General features: G+C 43.5%; 1 protein-coding gene across 1 annotated transcript in view; it reads left to right on the top strand.

Moving 5' to 3' along the window:
* Positions 1-21,764, top strand: part of SLC9A9 (solute carrier family 9, subfamily A (NHE9, cation proton antiporter 9), member 9) — a 236,645-nt gene that overhangs the window by 22,380 nt on the left and 192,501 nt on the right. Inside the window, exons 3-4 of the mRNA XM_015429080.1 lie at positions 330-479; positions 7,314-7,467. Coding sequence (XP_015284566.1) covers positions 330-479; positions 7,314-7,467 — 304 coding nt within the window. The remainder of the gene's footprint in view (positions 1-329; positions 480-7,313; positions 7,468-21,764) is intronic.

The following is a 21,764-nucleotide window of genomic DNA, read 5'->3' as shown; positions in this document are numbered from 1 at the left end:
AGAGGAGGGAGAGCTTGTACCTGAAGGCGGGCCGGGGGGGGGGAGGAAGGCTCTGCAATTTACCTGGCTGCTTCTTGCTCCTCGTGGCCCAACTGAGGGGTGCTGGGAGCAGGGGGTGGGGTTTATTGCATGTGTTCACCCCCTGGGCTCCTTACTGCCGGAGCTCTGCTCCTGTGCGCTCCTGCAGGAAATGACCGCTGATGGGAACGAATACTTTACATAAGGACCTTACCTCCTCATACGCTGAAAGTTCTCCGTATAAGCTTTTTCTATTCATTTTTTGAGTATCTACAATCTTTTTCTTTGCTTTTAAACTTATTTTCAACCAGGGATTCTGCTGGCGACTGGCCGCACATGGAAGCATCAGAGACGATTTTCCTTGATGGCTCTGAAAAGCCTGGGCTTGGGGAAGACCAGCCTGGAGTACCAGATCCGAGAGGAAGCCGGCCACCTCGTGGAGAACTTTTCTAACAGCAAAGGTACAGTATGTCTGAAGAAATGTGTGCCAGTCTGGTGTAGTGGTTAAGAGTGCGGACTCTAATCTGGGAGAATTATTTTTATTTATTTATGTATCAATTCATTTATTAATGTATTAATATAATTTATTAATTGATATTTATTAATTTATTTATCAAACCGGGGTTGATTCCCCTCTCCTCCATATGCAGCTGTTGATGTGACCTTGGGCCAGTCACAAGCAATGTTCCCTCTAAACTCTGGAGTCTTGTGAGCAAAAATGCTGCTTTGTGAGCTACTGGCATTAAACCTGTGAGCCAGCAATTTGGCTACTGCACAAATTACTTTGCTTCAGAGCCATCCTTCCTGAGCTAAGACAAAAATGTGTGAGCCAGAGGCTAAAAAACTGTGAGCTAGCTCACACTAACTCAGCTTAGAGGGAACACTGGTCACAAGCTCTCGCAGAGCTGTTCTCTCAAGAGCAGTCCTCGAAAGAGCTCTCTCAGCCCCACCTACCTCGCAGGGTGTCTGTTGTGGGGAGAGCAAAGGAAGGAGATTGTAAACTGCTCTGATACTCTGAGTGAAGGGCAGGGTATAAATCTGATTTCTTCTCCCTCTTCCTCCTTTATTTTCCTCCCCATAAATCTTCAGTTTTTAAAAAAGACCCTTTGGCAACAGATTACAGTATAGCTCAACTGCAATGGAATTTTGGTGCTTCCCCCCCCCCCCCAATACTGTGCTTTCAATCCACTTTCAATGCACATTAGTGATGGTTTGCAAGTGGATCTTGCTGTTTCCCACAGTAAAATCCAGCTGCAAAGTGCACTGAAAGTGCATTATCCGATGTGTCACAGCCTTTAGGCCGGCCCCAGGACAGTTTCATTTGCAGGAGTGATTTTGCCTATTTTTGAAGAATGAGGCCTTCAGCCACAACAGCTGCTTTCAAAAACCAAAACTTCAGCTACGGTGTAAAATTCCAAGACTCGGATATCAAACCTTGTCACAGCTGTGAATCGGAATGAGGATTCGAAAATGACTTGTATTCTGTGTCCTCCCAAGAAGGTGTTACCAGAGCGTATGTAACCGTGATCCTCCTATGGACCTGCATCTCCAACAAGTGGTTTGACTTCAGAGAACATAAGAACATAAGAGACGTCAATGTTGGATCAGGCCAGTGGCCCCTCCAGTCCAACACTCTGTGTCACACAGTGGCCAAAAAGACCAGGGGGCATCAGGAGGTCCAGCAGTGGGGCCAGGACACTAGGAGCCCTCCCACTGTTGCCCCCTCCAAGCACCAAGAACACAGAGCATCCCTTGCCCCAGCCTGAGAGTTCCTATAAGAACATAGGAGACGCCAATGTTGGATCAGGCCAAAGGCCCATCCAGTCCAACACTCTGTGTCACACAGTGGCCAAAAAGACCAGGGGCCATCAGGAGGTCCAGCAGTGGGGCCAGGACTTTTTCTTTGGAAGGCAAGCAGTTCAGATTCCCTAAACCCACCCTGCATTCCGAGATCCAGTGTGCTTAGAGCAGAGATGTCAAACCTATTTATTATGAGGGCCAGATCTGACATAAATGTCACTTTGTCGGGCCGAGCCACGTGTGCCATAAAATGTAATGCCAGGTGCTGGAGGTATCGCCTGTATAAAGGACACAGGCAAACCAAATTAGCCCCAGCCTGAGAGTTCCTATCTATGCCTTGTGGCTAATAGCCGCTGATGGACCTCTGCTCCATATGTTTATCCAATTCCCTCATGAAGCCGTCCATGCTTGTAGCCGCCGCCACCTCCTGTGGCAGTGAATTCCATGCATTAATTACTCTTTGGGTGAAGACGTACTTCCTTTTATCCGTTCTTACCCGACCGCTCATCAATTTCATGGAGTTCCCGTGAGTTCTTCTATTGTGAGAGAGGGAGAAAAGTACTTCTTTCTCGACCTGCTCTATCCCATGCATAATCTTATAAACCTCGATCGTGTCAACCCTCATCTGTTGTTTCTCCAAGCTAAAGAGCCCCAAGTGCTTTAACCTTTCTTCACAGGGAAAGTGTGTGGGGACGGAAAACCTCTGGAGGCATGCCCGGGGGTTCATGTTCTCACAGGGAGATTGGGAAGCAGTGCACAAGGTGGTAAACATCTGCTGAGATCACCAACTTGGCTAAGGCCAGGTAAAGATAAGGAGGAGCTGTGAGCAGAACACATCCTGTTATTCGAGCTGAGAGTACGCTTGTAGCTTCTCACTATACAGGGAGGGGGGAGGGAAGAGGGTGAAGTTAATCTAATAAAACGCTGCTCAGCCTAGTCTGAGACAGACAGCTTCTGCAGATCTGTGTCTCGTGTCATTCTTGAACCCTCAAGCCTTCAAAAGTGTTCCAACCTTATCATTCTAGTTGCCCTTTTCTTCACTTTTCCCGATTCTAGTTGCCATTCCCAGCTGGAAGAATATGTCTGAAGCCGGGACCTCACAACTATTTATTGTTAAACAAGTTTCAGTCTAAGGTTCACGGAGAATTTCGTGCTCTTCAGGACATATGAACATTTGAAGCTGCCTTATGCTGGATCAGACCATTGGTCCACCAAAGTCAGAATCTTCCACTCAAGCTGGCAGTGACCTCCCAGGCTCTCAGAGTCTGGTCTACTTCATAAGAACATAAGAGATGCCAATGTTGGATCAAGCCAAAGGCCCATCCAGTCCAACACTCTGTATCACACAGGGGCCAGAAATACCAGTGCCATCAGGAGGTCCACCAGTGGGGCCAGGACATTAGAAGCCCTCCCACTGTTGCCCCCCCCCAAGCACCAAGAAGACAGAGCATCACTTGCCCCAGAGCCCCTATCTATACCTTGTGGCTAATAGCCACTGATGGACCTCTGCTCCATATGCCTATCTTCATCCTTTTAGTTAGAGATGCTGGGAATTGAACCAGGGATATTCAGCAGATGCTGTACCACAAAGCCATGGCCCTCAAGATTTTGTTCCTATGTGAATTCTGTGTCCGCATGTCGATTTCTGTATCCCGTGAATGCATCAAGAGCAAATCCAGGAATTGGAGCATTTGAAAAATGTAGATATGTGTGTGTTTTTATCAATGAGTTGATGGATCTCAAATGAGAGCCAGTTTGATGTAGTGGTTAGGAACGTGGACTGTAATCTGGGAGAATCGGGTTTGATTCCCCACTCTTCCACATACAGCTGACCTTGGGTCAGTCAGAATTCTCTCCCAGCTCTCAAGGGCAGTTCTGGAAAGAGCTCTCTCAGCCCTGCCTACCTCACAGGGTGTCTGTTGTGGGGAGGGGAAGGGAAAGGAGATTGTCAGCCGCTCTGAGACTCCGAGTGAAGGGTGGGGTATAAATCCAATCTCTTCTCTTCTTCTAAATGAGTTGATGGATCTCAAATAGGATATGACACCTGAGTTCTTCTTGTCGCATTGACTTAGGAGGGAATTTTTGCTGTCAAAATGTCACTCCGAGGCAACTGAGATGTCTCGTGGCTTGCATAATAAGAGTCGCGCAAATGCGAGTGTGAAACTGATTTAATCATTTCCCTGCCCCGGGATAAGCTTGGAAGGAGAGTCCTGCCAGGGAAGGCTAATTAGCCCTGACAACACATTCTCCGCTCCCTTTTGCAAATGCAGTTGGTATTTAAAAAACAAACAAACACACAACTGATACCTCCCCTGTACTGACCTTGGGAATTTTGTATTGCATTGTCTGAATACTATATGCTCTATTGCTCGACCCGAGTCTAGCAGCACCTTAGAGGCTAATTAGATTTCCCGGGTACGAGCTTTTGAGAGTCAAAGCAACCTTCATCAGATATCCGATGTCGGATGCATGATGCAGGAAGCTTTCACTCTCTGAAGAAGAGAAGAGAAGAGAAGAAGAAGAAGAAAAAGGAGAAGAGAAGAGAAGAAGAAGAAGAAAAAGGAGAAGAGAAGAGCCAGTGTGGTGTAGTGGTTAAGTGTGCGGACTCTAATCCGGGAGAGCCGGGTTTGATCCCCTACACCTCCACTTGCACCTGCTGGATGACCTCGGGCAAGCCATAGTTCTGATAAGAGCTGTCCTTGAAAAAGAGCAGTTTCTGTCAGAGTTCTCTCAGCCCCACCTACCTCACAGGGTGTCTGTTGTGAGGAGGGGAAGGAGATTGTAAGCCGCTCTGGGACTCCTTTGGGTAGTGAAGGGCAGGGCATAAATCCAATGATCTCCTCCTCCTCCTTCTCTTCAAGCTCTTACCCTGAAAATCTTTTTTTTTAATATAGATTTTTATTAGATTTTCCAACAGTTATTAAAACAAAGACAACACACAAAAAACCCTCCCCCATGATACAGCCAATGTTATAATAATCCCATTATAGTCATAGTCAAGTCATATTCCTTAATTCATAAATTAAATACATCCGCCATCTTAATTATTGCATAATACATTCTTTTCCTCCAGCTTAAAGTTCAGCTGTTTCCTTCTAATTTGTTTTGTTCATTCTGCTAGAAATTAACATTCCCAATTATTTTTACAAAGACTGACATAATATATAAATCAGAAAATAACATAGCCTTAGTTAGTACCTGTAATACCTTTAATTCATCCCATCTCTTAAATTGTATGCGCCCAGCAAAAGATTAATCAACTAAAGTCTGTCACTTAACTAGTTTTTTTTAAATCTCTCGCTGAGTTCATTCTTGATACAGACATGTAATATAACGTTTCTCCTTCTATTAATTTACACACAATCACTAAACCCTTCTTTCCCTCTCTTCAGTCCAAACACTCTAATACTTCATGAAAAAACTTTTTAGCAGGGCAGAACAACCTAACTGGAATGTAAATTGCAGGCCCAGAAAGCATATAGATCCTTAATGTTCAGGATCCAAGAAAAACAGACTTATATAACTCATATTATCCATTTACACAGAGGGGACCAACTCACATATATAAACCGACAGCTCTTCTTATATCTTATTCAAACCTAACTCATTATAGCTGCCTGGCTTACACTATTGATTGCCACCACCCTGTAAGATCATTTATGGTCAAAATAATTTTCAATTCTTTTTTGCAAAGATTTTCCCTGTGTTCTTTCGAATGCCTTTGATTTTTGTATTATTTTAAGGTACCTTTCCACTTAACTTTCCTCTGTGACCATGCTTCAAAGTTCATATGTTTAAACTCACAGTCTTTAATTTTCCATCGAATTCTCACCAGTCTTTTCTTCCTCTTTGAGGTCTTCCTCATTCTTTTCCTCTTCTTCTGGAAAAGGTTTATTTGCCTTTTTCCCTCTATTTTTATTTTCAAAGTTTTCTCCTCCTTCAATGGAACACCAATTGGTAAGACCAGTCTCTGCAACTCAATTTCTGTGGATGAATCTTGCTTTGCATATGTGTCTCCGTTCTGTTTAGTTTTATATAACTCATCTTGCCTTGATAAGTCTCTTAATTGTTCTGTGTCATACTTTTCCTCTTCATATTCAGATCGTATGTTACCCGTAATACTGCCCCAAACAGTTGCGAAAGCCTTCTTTATTTCTTCTGTCAAGTGTTTCTTAAAGTGGTCTGACGTAAGCTCCGCCGTTATTGCCTCCCGCAACTCTTTACCAGCTGCCGCCACCGCCAGCTCCATTTTCTTCCAAGTCGTAGCTCTCTTTCTTCCAATGGTCCTATAACCAATGTTCTAAATCATTCTTATATAACTATAGTCCTTTACAAAGCAAACAGCATTGTTTTTTTTCCCAGCCGAACATTTCTTTTATTTCCCCGTACCTTTTTTTTTTTTTAAGTCTCAGTTCCTCTCTCTTTCCACCGCCGCTTAGTTACATTGGAGGCAGGTCCTGGAAGGGGTATAAACAACTTCTTATCGTGGAATTCACCCGTGCAAACAGACAAGCAGATACAAATCCTTCGTAAGGGAAAAAGAAAAAAAGTGCCAAAAGGAAAAAGGTTTAAAATGGTCGGTCGCCGCTATGGACACATTCCGTGTTCCTCCACCGCGTCTTTGGCTTCGGGGCAACCGGCAACACCCCCCGCGATTTGCCGTCGGCGGGGGGGGCGGCAAGCCCCCTACCACTTCCTCTCCCTCCAGGAGTGGAAGCGGGGCTTAGCAGAAGAGCCCCAAAAAGTCGTGGGGAGCCGGCCGGTTTGGAGCACGCTCGAAACCCGGCCGTACCGCGGCGCCATCATACCGGAAGCTCGTCCTCTTTACCTTGTTTGGACTTATCATAGTTAAGCTGCAGCTTGTAGTTGGTAAAAAAGCAATGCAGTGAGACAACAACCTTCTCAAACCAGCTTTAGAGTGGGATAACAACACTGTGTCATCGGCATAGAGTAATACGGGAATATGTGTTTTTCCCAGTTTGGGAGTGTGACAATCAGAATCAGAGAGCTGGGCCACAAGATCGTTAAGAAAGATGTTGAATAAAAAGGGGGCTAAAATACAACCCTGTTTAACACCCTTGTTTGTGGCAATCTTAGGTGTCAATTTGCCTAGTGGTGAGCATTTGATCTGACATGTGTTGAGAGAATAAAGTTGTTTGATGAGTAGGAGGAGTCCATATTTAACTGGTCAAAAACATAGGAGAAACCAGTTTTAAAAGAAATGGGGGTGGAGGTGGGGAAAAAACTGGGACAGGACTAGGATATTTACAAAGTGGTTTGGACACCAAAAAAAGGGGTAATATTGGGGAATGAAAATGGAACTTTAAGGTGGTCTGGAAAATGGTGTAGAGTTCTGTAGCAAAGTAGATGTTATCTATTTGTAGCCTCCTGCTGCTTCATTCTCCCCCCACAATAAAAATCTGGGCTGAAACTTTGTCCCTTTCCATGAGTTTTTACATCATTTTTGTTCTTTCCCCCACTTCTGTCTCCCTTAGGTTTACGTGGTGCAATAGCATTTGCTCTGGCGATACGGGACACAGAATCGCAGCCTAAGCAGATGATGTTTACAACTACCTTACTCATTGTGTTTTTCACAGTCTGGGTGTTTGGAGGGGGCACCACACCAATGCTTACATGGCTCCAAATCAGGTTAGTAGTGTCAGATAATAACCTAGTGTCAAAAAATAATTGCTAATTATTGCTAATAATTGCTCTCAATGCTTTTGGCCCCGTTCACACAGAGGATTTGTCACGCTAAAAACACAAATGTCAGGTGGATTTTCAGGGCGCGATCACACTGCAACATCTGAGAAGTGTAGCACACCCATGGCCAACCCGTGGTGTCCCGCCGAAGATGCGCAGTAAAAAAGTACCTCAGAAAGTGCACTAGTATCCAGAAAACGCAGGGCAGGGGTGGGCATCTGATCGCAGGAGCGCTAGTATCCCATGACATCCGGCGCCCGACCACGTCCCGTCACAAACCGGATGTTTTTCATAAGAGCAATGCGCACAAACACATAAGTGAAAGCAGTGCTGCTCTGCAGAACTGCACATGCGCACAAACACGAAATGCTTGCCGCGCTGCTTCTTTGCCATGCTCCAGCATCGCCGTGTGATCGCCAGCTAACAGCCTAATGTTATGCCAACTGCTTTATTTACAGCAGAGGCTAACTAAATTTTTAACGTGAGTCCTGGCCAGCTATACCAGGGTCGTGTCCGAACCCAGAGTCCCAGTAATGTAGACCACACGGGTGTTTTTCCAAAACAAATAATCTTTTTACTGAAGGATATCAAAGTCACATACACACAAAAACATCAGTCTCACTTCGCATACGTTCAAGTTTCCTTTAGAGTTACAGAAATAGAAATAAAATAGATTCTCAGTTACTTGGAGGTAGGTAGGTAGCTATTTCGGTTTATACTCGCCTGTTTCCGGAAGTCTTGTCTGTTGCAATGGGAATGGGGTAGAAAGTAATACCTAGGGGTTTAAGCTAAATCACACCTGCTAGAACCAGCTGAGCAAGCATGGATCTCTTTGGCTGCAGTCCAAGAGATCTTAAGGTAGACAAAAGGATTGTTGGATAGAAAGCTGGACCTTAGGGGTAGTAAAGAAGATAGAGGTTGTAGAGAAGGGAGGTGGCTAGCAAAGACCTAGGGTTTGGGTCTTTACTTTTATAGGTGAATCTCCAGGAGGGTGGCACTTTGCCAATCTGTAATCCCACCTATTTACTAGTCCATCCCATAGTTCTTCCCTATTGGTGCATGTAAAAAGGGGCAGGTATCCTATGGGTTGGGTCAATATTTGAAATACTACACTCTATCTCATGGAATGCCATCTGGCCAGGTGTGAAATGTCGGCTTCCTGTATCCTCTTTGAAGTACAGATGAATCTTGGCTTTCCCAGGCATGAACAGGAAACTTGCAATACAGATGCAGATCAGGTCCGTGTCCTGCGTGACATCTCATCTTTTCAGTAATGGGGGAATTCCTCCTCCTTGGTTGTTGTTCTCTCCTCACAATGGGTAACATGTGCTCCTTCTTCCCATGATGCTCTGAGCTGAATGTGTGCAAGCTACATTAACATAAAATGCAGGCAAGTATTCCCTATATGAAGTCTCTCACAGTAGGTGATGCAAACAGCTTCCTTTGGCTCATGGTATACAAATGTGTGCACAGTCCATGTGCTGCGTGTGTAGCAGGTATAAAACCATAAATTAGTTCATTTCCCAACACTAAGCACGAAGACTCGGGGGACCGTGTGATCGGGCTACTGTGTTTTATTTTGCTCCGGGGCAAATAGCCATGCCTCCCCCCCCGCGTTATCTGGCCGCGTTATCTGGCCCGTGTGACCAGGGCCTTTGTATGTTTTCCTTATACAGACCCTTTGTTGAAGTTCATAGCTTTTAGGAAGCTTCCTCTGAGTTCCTACAATGATTTTGAGTATACTTTTGAGTCTTACTGTTTGCTTTGCTGGTGGAATTTCTGGAAGGATTGTGCTGCTAGGTTAAATCTTTAGTGTGGGCATTCTTACTCAGGTGTTAAGTAGAAGATAGTTGCTGATAAGCTATATTTATCCAAGCTTGGCCCGTGGCTAATTAATCAATTGATTGGGGGTCTGGAGTAATCTGCCATGAGCCATAGGTTTCAACTTGAATTGATCCTGACTTCTCCTTGGTGTATGCCAACAGCCTGGTTTAATCAGTTGCACCCCCTTCAAGAAATAGGTCAAATAAACAATGCTTTTCCCTCCAATGTGTCAGGAAGGGTGCTTTATCCAAATCATTCTCAAAGATTTTATTCATGTTGTCTATTGAGTATTCCTCTTGGAAACATTAACTGACACATTACTATGATTAATTGGTTGATTTACTAGGTGTAAATTTAAAATGTGGCTTTGTGCTGGGGTTTAATTGTTGCTGTCTTTTCTGAAGGGTTTCTCAGTGCTAATGACACTATATTATTCATTTAAATTCTAAATTGTAAGCCATTTCAACACATCAATCAGGATGACTTTTCTGATGACAAATGGTTTGCCTTTGTTATTTAGCCAAATGAAATCTAGCTTTGATAAATAAAAGATTACCTAACCTGAGATACTGTAATATATCAAATTGTTTTATGTAGGAATACTGGCATGTTGCTGTCCTTTTCCATCATGGTGGTTTAGTGAAACAGCAAAGATCATGTGAGATGGGCTGGGTAGTCCAGATTTGAACTCTCCAATAAACACTGGGTAGCCTTAGGCAAGCTGCTATCTTTGACCATCTTGAATTATACCATCTACCTAACAGAGCATTTTGTAAGAAGAACTGAGTTAATGTGCAGGCAAGAATATTGCTTTAAGTTTTGCTAAGCGTTACTATGAAATATTATTGTTGTAGTATCTATTCATTGGGACCATTTGTATGATGCCTCCACAGGCAGCTCATAACAATAAAAGTAAATCATAACAGTAAAAACATAGTAAAACAATCCAAGTCAATAATAATTAAGAACATCCCACTGAAAAATTACCACTAAACCAAGTCAACACATAAAAATGTATAAAACAGAGCAGTCTAAAATATTAATAAAACCATCCTCAGGCTAGGAACAGACCATAAAACAGTTTCAAAATATGGAAAGCCTTAGTTAAAGACCAGGGTAAACAGAAATGTTTTGGTCTGGCACTTAAAGGAAAGGAAAGTAGGTGCCAGGTGAGTTTTAAAGGGGAGGGCATTCCAAAGAAAAGGTGCTACCACCAGAAAAGCCCTGTTTCTGGTCACTACCAACTTTAAATCTGCAGACAGAGAGAATATAAATTGAGATGGGGATCTCAGCTGGTGGGCTGGACAATATGGGGGAAATAGTCCTTCAGGCACCCTGTAACCTTGAGGCAAGAATCAGCACTAAGAAGTGTGCTAAAAATAAGTTTGCAACATTATTAACTGCAGCAACTGCTTCCAGAGCTTATTAAAATGTGCACAAGTTGTCCTGAACATGTTGTTTAGGGTTGCCAGACCCCCAGTCTGGGTGGGGGTTCCCCTTATATTTTGGACTTCTGCCCATCCCCCAAACAGGGACATTGCATGGCAACATCCCCAGTGTGATGGCATCACATGGAAGTGACATAATCACATTGGGATGTCGCACAGCGGTGCTCTACTTTTGGGGCAAAACTCTATGGTTTTAGGCCAAAAAACCCATCGAGTTTTGCCCAAAGTGCAGAATGTTGCCATGTGACATTCCTGATGTGATGACATGGCTTTCGTGTGACATCGTGTTGGGGACATCATGTCCTTGCCCATCCCCAGAATCCCCCCCCCAGATCCTCCCACCATCAAGCCGAGGGGACCTAGCAACCCTAACATTGTTATTGACAGAATCTCTGAGACTCAAAGGATAATCTTTCTGCTCCATATTCTGGTGGCCCTTCTGTTGACTAGTGAGCTACTTTGAGCTGCAGGACTGAAGTAAGAAGGGATCAAGGCCAATTGGGAATAGTATTTGGCCTGTGCCTAGGGTTGCCATTTTCCTGATGAGACAACAACTAGAGAAACCACAGTCAGCAAATATGCAGAAAAATATAGCAAATATGACTGTGAAAGAAAGCACAAAAAACAATTTAAAAAATTCTTAAATAAAATGTCATCATTTCCTACTTTTTTCAATATGCATGTGATTATTTCTTAATGCAACTAATCATCCGATACAGAACATGTTCCAAATAATCGCAATGAAACAGCAAAGTAACAATCTTTACAAAAAATAAACTAATTACTTGTAAGTAGATGGCAAGTTGAGCAAACTTCAGAGGATGGCGGAAAACAGGAGGGCCTGGCGAGATCTTGTCCATGGGGTCGCGAAGAGTCGGACTCGACTGTGCGACTGAACAACAGCAAAGTTGGCAAGTAAACAATCAAAATGTTCAAATTCTGCAAGGGTTATTCCTGGTTATTTCTCATCTGGTTATTCCTAATCTGAAGTAGTCTGATGTCTTCCAGAGCATTTTTTGCCAAAGCAGCTGTCTTCTGTCAATGTGTTTCTCTGCTTTCCTGGTTCCCCTCTGCATCCTTCTCCATTTGACCTAATACCACAGCTTTGTTTTTATCCGGACAATTGCTCAGTTTTGATACAGCCCCTTTGCTGACTAAAACCTAAAATCTTGAATCAATGGCTAGAGAAGTTGCCTGATAGCACTGGCTCCCAGTCCTGCAAGTATGTGAACATGCAGTCTATATGGAAAGGTATCTACTTTAGCCAAAAAGGATGCAGGTGGGAAGCCACCACCATTAAAGAAGACATGGAGGAGGTACAGGAATCTTCATTTCAGTTCAGATTCTGAACTACATAGTAATTCTGAAGGGACTAATGATTATGAATTCTCTGTTCCTTTGCCTTAGGCTTGTATAATAGGGATGTATAGTCTCAAGACCATCTTTTTACTGACATTTGTAAGGCTGACAAAATCCAGTGTTCAATAGTACTTGATGCATCCCAGAAGATTATGAAATTCTTGAACAGTACATTATGAGAAAATGGCACAAAGAGAGGTAGTAATATGAATTCTGAGACGGCCTTCTGTTAAATGGCAAAAACCGATCATGTGGTTCATCTCACAGAGAGGAAATTCTATATGTTTTGCAATCTGCGATACAAATCAGTAAATCAATATAGTTCTGATAGGTCATGTTGCATCATGTACATATTACCTGTGAGTAATAACACAGAGACAACATCCATAATTGTCTGCAGTACTTTTTGAACTGTTTTTGAAGTTTGTTTTTAATTTTAAAAAATAGTACATGAAAGGATAGGTGCCCATCCACAGTTAGAGGAAAGTTTCCATAAGGAATTAAATTGTCTAGACTAGAGGAGGTGTTTGTAATCTGATTTAAGGTTAGTTTAACATCTCGTTTGAATACAGTGAGGCATGGAAGAATGCTTGCAAGTAGGAATTGGTTTAGTGTCTGATGCTGCTTTAGTTGCTCCACAGCTGGATAAGAAGGAAGTTGCTATGATTGCTCCAGAAAAAATGCTCATCTTTACACATCTTGGGTGACTCACTGTTATTTATATATAGTATCAACATTTGGATGAAAGAAATTATATTTTATTTAATTTTGTTTATTCTTAATTGCAAAAGCACAGATGTTTAATAAAAAAACTGAATATATGATTTGACTGAATATTTATAAGAATTCTGTGTAAACCTGATGGAATATTTGTTATTTCTGTGTTGAATTCACTTCAGTAGGTGGCACAGTTTTAAAGAGCAATTGGTCAGATTTTAACCTCCAGTGTTCAGGTACTTAATGGAATTGAAGAGATGTAACCACCATGGAATAATTTATCTTAGTGACCAGTCATGACATGCCTTTAAATACCTTATCATGTAGTCATGGAGGAGTAGCTGTGTCTCATTGGAAGAGCATCTGCTTTGTCTGCACAAGGTCCCAGGTTCAGTTTCATGGTACAGGGAATGTCATCTTCAATATGGACAGCTTTTTAACAAAAATCACCTTCTGTAGAGCAATCCCATTCTAGATATGAGGCTGGCTGACTAGAACAGGATCATTTCTAAATCCCCTTGAATCTAAGATGTCCTGGCTTGGTGAATCCATATTGGTATTGCCCAATGCTCCCTCTAAGCTGTGGAGCCTTGTGAGCAAAAATTCTACTTTGTGAGCAACTGGCATTAAAGTTGTGAGTGAGCAATTTGGCTACTGCATAAATTAGTTTGCTCTGAAGCCATCCTTCCTGGGCTAAGAAAAAAATGTGTGAGCCGGAAGCCAAAAAACCATGAACTAGCTCACACTAACTCAGCTTAGAGGGAACACTGGTATTGCCACATTGTTGCACACCTGTGGTATGTTACTGCTGGTGGAACTCCACCAACACAAGAAGGAAATTTGAGTGGAGAACTACCTGGAGATTTTGGGGTGGAATGTGGGGAGAGTGGGGCTTGAGGAAGGGAGGGACCTCAGCAGGGTACAATGCCATGGAGTCCAGCCTCCAAAGCAACCATTTTCTCCAGGGGAACTGATCTCGGTCATCTGGAGACCAAGTGTAATAGCAGGAGATCTCCAGGTCCCATGTGGAGGTTGATAACCCTATTTCACACAGCTTAATGGAGTTCTACTCCCCCCAGCATGCTATGCTGCTGCTCTGCTCAGAAGAACATAAGAGAAGCCATGTTAGATCAGGCCAATGGCCCATCCACCCCAACACTCTGTATCACGCACTGACAAAAACCCAGGTGCCATCAGGAGGTCCACCAGCAGGGCCAGAACTCTAGAAGCCCTCCCACTGTTGTCCCCCAAGCACCAAGAATACAGAGCATCACTGCCTCAGACATGTTTCATCTATACATTGTGGGTAATAGCTTCTGATGAACCTCCGCTCCATAAGTTTATCCAATCCTCTCTTGAAGCTGTCTATGTTTGTAGCTGCCACCACTTCCTGTGGCAGTGAATTCCAAATGTTAATTACTCTTTGGGTGAAGAAGTACATCCTTTTATTGGTTCTAAGCCTACTGCTCATTTTTATTGAGAACCCACAAGTTCTTTGAATTGTGAGAAAGGGGGGAAAGTACTTCATTCTCTACATTCTCTACTTTCTCTGTCCCACGCATAATTTTGTAAGCATCTATCATGTCATCCCTCATTCATTGTTTCTCCAGAGTAAAGAGCCCTAACCACTTTAACTTTTCTTCACAGGGAAAATATTACATCCCCTTAATCATTTAGTTGCCCTTTTCTGCACCTTTTCCAATGCTATAATAACTTTTTTGTGGTGCGATGACCAGAACTGTACACAATATTCCAAATGAGACTGGATAGATTTATACAGGGGCATTATGATACCGGCTGATTTGTTTTCAGTCCCCTTCCTAATTATTACCAGCATAGAATTTGCCTTTTTTATTGCAATTGCACATTGAGTGGGCATCTTCAGTGAGTTATCTACCATGACTCTAGTATCTCTCCTGGTCAGCTACCACCAGTTCAGACCCTATCAACATATATTTATATTTAGGGTTCTTGGCTCCAATGTGCACTACTGTGCACTTGCCCACATTGAACCTCATTTGCCATGCCGTTCACCCAGACTCAATAGATCCCTTTGGAGTTCCTCACAGTCCTCCCTGGTTCTCACCACCCTGGACAACTCACAGTCATCCTCAAATTTAGCCACTTCACTGCTTAATCCCAACTCCAAATCATTAATAAACAAATTAAAGAGCACCAGACCTAGCATCGAGTCCCGCAGTACCCAACTGCTCAGCAGGCTATTGTTTAGACTGTTAAACTGGTCAGAAGTCATACAAAGCAAACAATTTAGGGTTTTAAAAAACCCTAGATTTCGGTGATTGTCTTCGTAGTCCTCAGCAACGTTACTGCTTTTTTGGTTTTGCAAAAACTGGGTACAAACCTGTTCATCAGGCATTTGAGTCTTCAGTGCTGAAGTAAATATATCTCATGATAAGCTTACATCATATGTGTAATGTATCCATCTCCGACCACTCAGAGGGCTAGGCTTCCGCCCGTGAGCCTATGGAACTCTCAGCCACTGTTATAGCCTATCACGAGTGTGGGGTGTGTTTGGGTGTGGGGTTTATTGCATATATAAGCCAGCCTGCGAGCCGGGAACTTTGTCTTCTTCTTTCCTAAATAAAAGTATGAGAGCTGAAATCACTAGTAAGTCTCAGTACTTTTTAATATGTTTGCTGCAAAATTCACAGCATCCCTACTTTCAACCAAGATGACAAACTCAAATGTTGCCTCAGTATTCCACAATTCTGTTTGCCCAGGTCAAAGAAGCTTAGAAGACTTTCAGCACAATCCTGAGCAGAGTTTCTCTCATCTAAAGCCATTAACATCAGTCAATTTAGAAGGGTGTAACTCTGTTTAGGATGGCACTATTTATTTCTAATAGTTGCTAATTTGGTTAATGATGTGTGATCAAATTAAACAAATGGTTCCTCACATGAAAATGAGATGTAAAAGTCATTGTGTGAGGACTTTATCTTCTTGAATATGCAGATTTGAATAGACTGTTAATCACTTTAAATTCAGATATTCTCATTTAATTCATTTCTGGAATGAGCTGGACATATACTTGGGGCAACAGCAGAAAAGAGTCCCTGAAGTCGTCACAGTGTTGGACATGAGAATAACAACCAGCTTAAGGAACAGGCACACACTGGCTCTTTTCCCAGTACCTTTGTCCTAGGACTAATTTTGTGAAATTGAACTGTTCCAGGATAAAATGCATGCCTTCTACCTTACAAGGCCACAAAGGAGTTTTGATATTGTTTTCATCACCTGTTTACAAGCACATTAGTAGAACTTGCTGAAACAACACACAGTCTTCTATGCACTGGCCTTGCAGATCACAAACCTCTTGTTCTGTCCAGATACTTCACTATTACCATAGGTGATAGGACATGGGAAGGCATAATAATTTATTCAGTTCATTAAAATATTTATATCCTGCTTTGCTCTTGTAATTCAAGTGGCTTACAATTCTAAAATAAAACCAACCATAGCACCATAAAAAAGCCCAAATAACACACCACAAAAGAAAAGACTCAGATTCCATTAAAACAGCCAAACAGGACCTTTCACTTTAAAAACGTTTTTTACAGTTTACTCCTATGGGGGGGGGGCTTGAAATCTCCTCCCCCCCGCGCTTCAAACTTAGGCGCTTCCAATTACTACTAAGGCTCCATTCACTTATTTTTCACCTGAGCTTTGCTTAACTCACAGTTTGTAGCCTTGGAGATCTTTTGGAAGTCTTTTTTACAAGTTTGGTCATAAGAACATAACAGACGCCAATGTTGGATAAGGCCAAAGGCCCATACAGTTCAACACTCTGTGTTGCACAGTAGCCAGAAATACCAGGTGCCATCAGGAGGTGCACCAGTGGGGCCAGGACATTAGAAGCCCTCCCACTGTTGACCCCCCCAAGCACCAAGAAGACAGAGCATCACTTGCCCCAGAGTCCCTATCTATACCTTGTGGCTAATAGCCACTGATGGACCACTGCTCCATATGCTTATATAATTCCCTTTTGAAGCCGTCCATGCTTGTAGCTGCCACCACTTCTTGTGGCAGTGAATTCCATGTGTTAATCACTCTTTGGGTGAAGAGGTACTTCCTTTTATCTGTTCTAACCCGACCACTCAGCAATTTCATTGAGTGCCCACGAGTTCTTATATTGTGAGAAAGGGAGAAAAGTACCTCTTTCTCGACCTGCTCTGTCCCATGCATAATCTTTTTTTTTTTGCCCCCCCTAGGGGATTTTTAAAATTTGCATTTCTCAATACTACATACTATTAAAACTACAATGAAAATAGGGAGAGGATCTACATTCTATGGGAGAAAGTAAAGAAAACCCACTAAAAACCCAAGAGATGGTGATCATAATATTGCTTATCAAAGTTAGCTTTAAACTCAAAGTTCAATTTAAAGTTCATTGACTGTGGTCATCTAATAATTTTTGCTTATAAAGTCACTTTAAACACCTCTACTTTTGACTTTTTTTTTTAAAGAGCATTATAAGAGTTAGTTATAACAATACATTGTTAGAGATTTCAGAGTGTAATAATATAATTTTTTTTAAAAAGCTTTTGTTTTATCAAATGATAGCTTGTCTTTGGGGCAGCTGCCCCTAACTTAGAGTCTGGATCCTCGTCTGAGTCTGTTGCTACTCCTTCTTCACTTTCTTTAGTGCTGTCTTCTTTCTGGTTCTGCCTCTCCAGATGGGCGACTGTGAAGATGCAAAAATTCTTGTGCCTTTTCAACAGAGTCAATTTTTTCTTTCTTATCCATGAATTTGAAGATTGTGCTTTCGGGTACCAGCCATCTGTAGGGGATGTTTTTCTTTTGTAGAAATAACACCAGGCCCCTGTATTTCCTCCCCCTCCTTCTGATTTCAAAGGTGAGCCTCAATTCCTTGGGCGTCCCCTTGGAAGAGGCTCTCCTCAGCTCCCCAGGCTGGGGGTCTCCTACAGAGACCCCGGGGGGTCCGGGATGAACTCGAACCCCTCCCATCAGCCGGGTCTTGGCGCGTCTCCATCCGAGTGAGACGAGACGCGTCCGAGCGGCGAAACACTTAAACCGGAAGTTCCTCGACAACCAACTTCTGTCTGTAAAAAAAACCACTTTCCTCTCAGAATTAACTTGAAATGGCTCTCTCTCCTTTTTGGCTCCACCATGGCTGGCTGGCTAATGAGGTGGCCCAGCGACCATCAAACCATTCTCTTCAACCCCCTGCTGTGCAGCTGACTTTCCCCTAGGGTTGCCAATCTCCATGTGAGATCTGGAGAGCTCCTGCTGTTACAGTTAGTGTTCCCCTGGAGAAAATGGCTGCTTTGGAGGGTAGACCCTATGGCATTATCCCCTGCTGAGTCCTTCTATCCCCCCACCCCCAATGCTGCCCTCCACAGGATCTACCCCCCAAATCTCCAGGTATTTCCCTAATCAGAGGTAGCAACTGTGCTTTCTCCTCAATGCCTGTTGCTAGGCAAGCAGGTTCTGTCACTAAAAGGTCCTTTTCAGACCTCTTTTGGCCTTTGGGAGAACACTCATTGGGGCCAGTCCTGATAAGGTTGCCAACTCCAGCTGGGAAATTCCTGGAGATTTGAGGCATGGAGCCTGGAGAGGGTGAGGTTTGAGGAGGGGTGGGACCTCAGACAGGTACAATGCCATAGACTCCACCCTCCAAGCCAGCCATTCCCTCATGTGAAACCATTGTTGCCAATCTCCAGGTGGGACCTGGAGATCTCCCACTGTTACAATTGCTCTTCAGATGACAGAGAACAGTTCCCCTGGATGAGATGGCTGCTTTGGAGAGTAGACCCTATGGCATTATCCCCTGCTGAGTCCTTCCATGCCCCCCCAATGCTGCCCTCCATAGGATCCACCCCCCAAATCTCCAGGTATTTTCCTAATCAGAGGTGGCAACTGTGCTTTCTCCTCATTGCCTGTTGCTAGGCAACCAGGTTCTGTCACTAAAAGGCCCTTTTCAGACCTATTTTGGCCTTTGGGAGAACACTCATTAAGGCCAACTCCAGCTGGGAAATTCCTGGAGATTTGAGGCATGGAGCCTGGAGAAGGTGAGGTTTGAGGAGGGGTGGACCTCAGACAGGTGCAATGCCATAGATTTCACCTTCCAAACCAGCCATTCCCTTATGGGGAACCATTTTTGCCAGTCTCCAGGGGAGGGATGGAGATCACGCAGAATTACAACTGCTCTTCAGATGGCCGAGATCAGTTCCCCTGGAGAAAATGGTGGCCTCTGTGTCATTATACCCTGCTGCGGTCGCCACAGCAAATTGCCGCTGAGTGCCCAAGGCCAGGGCACTCTCCCAGAGCCTCTTTCTAGAGCTCGTTGTATTTATTTCTACAACGAGCCTTATTCCGAGTCACTAAGAAAGCAGAGCTGATCACTATCCTTGGGGTCAAACCATCCATGGAACCCAGTATTTAACAGCACTATTGAATGGGAGTAAGCTCTAGTGGATGCCAGGTAGACATAGAATTGCCAGCTTTGGGTTGAGAAATACCTGGAGATTTGGGGGGCGGAGCCTGAGGAGGACAGGGTTTGGTGAAGGGAAGGACTTTAATGGCATATAATGCCATAGAATGCACCTTTCAAAGCAGCTGTTTTCTCCAGGTGAACTGGTTTCTGTCACCTGGAGATCAGTTGTAATCCAAAGAGATCTCCAGCCACTGCCTGGAAGTCGACAACCATAGGTAGGCAACATCAAGCCTAGGAACAACAAGAAGATGGCAGCCAGAGGACAAAAAGAACATTAAATGCCATCTCAAGGACTGCCTGACCATTACTATGTGAGTACATACTTCAGGCATTTCATCATGATTTATTTTTTGCATATTATCACTTGTGTTCAGGCCACATGTCTCTCCATTTTTCTGATCACTTGACAGGTTTCATTCTGTACCTGACAAATGTAATACTTTCCCCAGACAAATCATATAACGTGCTATGTAAAATATGGCTGCAGTTACCTATAGGATAATGCTTCTGATGCTTAGCGATCAATGACACAAGTTCTTTTGATGTGTTCAGTTGGTTGCCCAAAGATGACATTCTGTCTTAGAATCAAGAGTTTTTGCAGTGTTTGAAGTTCCTGCATTCCCTAGTTTCACAACCTTGTACTTTGATCACAAACCTAATAAATTGTTTGAAATTTGCTCAGATATGCTGCAAAGTTGTGCTTTTTCCACTGCACAGTCCATGAGCCTAAGCAGGAATTTTGTTTGTAAGTGGGGAGCAGCATCACTCCTTCTCACCTCACCCTTTACTTACATCACGCTGTGACTGATAAAACATCACTTGTAAGAATGTGTATAATGGTTAAATTCATACGGTTGAGTCATGGTTTAAGCGATAGTACAGAAAGTCACAGCCCCACTCTATCCCATTATATTTTGTATGTGCATATCTTGGAATACTCTGCTAGGAATCTGCAGAGTATGAAGAATTTTGTGTTAGAGTAAGGGTTGCCAATGCCAGGTTGGGAAATTCTCAGAGATTTGTAGGTGGAGTCTGGAAGGTGGAGTTGGGGAGGGGAATGACCTGAGTGTGGTATTATGCCACTCTCCAAAGCAGCCATTTTCCCCAAGGGAACTGATATGTCTAATCTGGAGATCAACTATAATTCTGGAAGATCTCCAGACCCCATCTGGAGCTTGGCAACCCTGTTGGAGTAGGGCTTTGAAATGCAATAGATAGAGATATAAAGAATGTGAATGCATGCCTGTAAGATATGCAGGGAAGCTGTTGAAGCAGTGGGTGCTGCAGTAGCTGTGTAATTGATAAGTGAATATGCACATATGTATGAGAGATACAGTTGTGTATGCATTCACAAATAATACAAATAAGAGTTAGGATTGTAAAGAAGCATTGGAATCATGGCCAAATGGCGTTGTTTTGGAAATCCATGACTGGAGCTCTTGCTGTATTTTTAAATTTACAAAGCCGCACGAAGGAGATTTGGATTAGAGATGTGAATAGGGTTGCCAGCTCTGGGTTGGGAAATACCTGGAGATTTGGGGGGTGGAGCCTGAGGAGGGCGGGGTTTGTGGAGGGGAAGGATTTCCATGGGGTATAATGCCATAAAGTCCACCTTCCAAAGCAGCCATTTTCTCCAGGCAAGCTGAGGGGCTGGTGCCAGGTGGAGACAAAAGATCACCTGGGCCAAACATGGGTCCCACAGGGTGCAGTTGTCAGGAGGGGCACAGCCTAGGTGTGACCAATGAGGTTTCAGAGGGGCAGAGTCTGGATTAACAGTAGCTATGAAGGGATTAGCCAGGTGTGGGGGTGATTGTGCTGGAAGTGTCCATTGTGGAACAATAGGGTGGTCTGGTCTTTTCCTGGTGCCAGACAAAAGAGGTGATGTTTCTTAATGTGCAGCAGGATGAACCTGAATGGGACACCATTCACTAGACATGTAGAGTTAATGTTTACCTTGATAGGTCTGGCATAGGTGTAAGAATGCAGATATTTTAGACAAAATATATGGAGACCGGAATGAGAGGATTATTCCAAAGGTATTTCCTGACATACAAGTGAAACAGAAGTTGGGGCTGGAAACATGCAACATACTTCATTCATGACAATAGCACAGACATATGTACATATGATAGACAAAAGACTAGCAATTTGGTCAGTAGAAGATGCCTGAGGCAAGAGCAGAGACTTGCCCATTCTAGTCCTTTTTGGACTGAGCTGAGGGTGAGAGGGGGGGGGGGGGTTGCTTGCATGGAGGATGTTTAGCAGTGCAGCCAACCTGGAGAATCTTCACTTGGCCTGAATGTTCCCAGCCAAGATGTGATTCTTTTAGCCTCCCAGCAAAAGCCACAGTTTAAGCCAACCCTGGCTTTATGAGAGCTCTGCTTGTGGAGGTTCAGAGGTTGTTTTGGGGTATCTTTCTC

The sequence above is a fragment of the Gekko japonicus genome, unplaced genomic scaffold (genome assembly GCF_001447785.1).
Source record: "Gekko japonicus isolate JY-2015 unplaced genomic scaffold, Gekko_japonicus_V1.1 scaffold1742, whole genome shotgun sequence".
NCBI classification, from domain to species: domain Eukaryota; kingdom Metazoa; phylum Chordata; class Lepidosauria; order Squamata; family Gekkonidae; genus Gekko; species Gekko japonicus.
The sequence above is the reverse complement of the archived record's forward strand: the minus strand, read 5'-3'. Positions and strand labels throughout refer to the sequence as shown.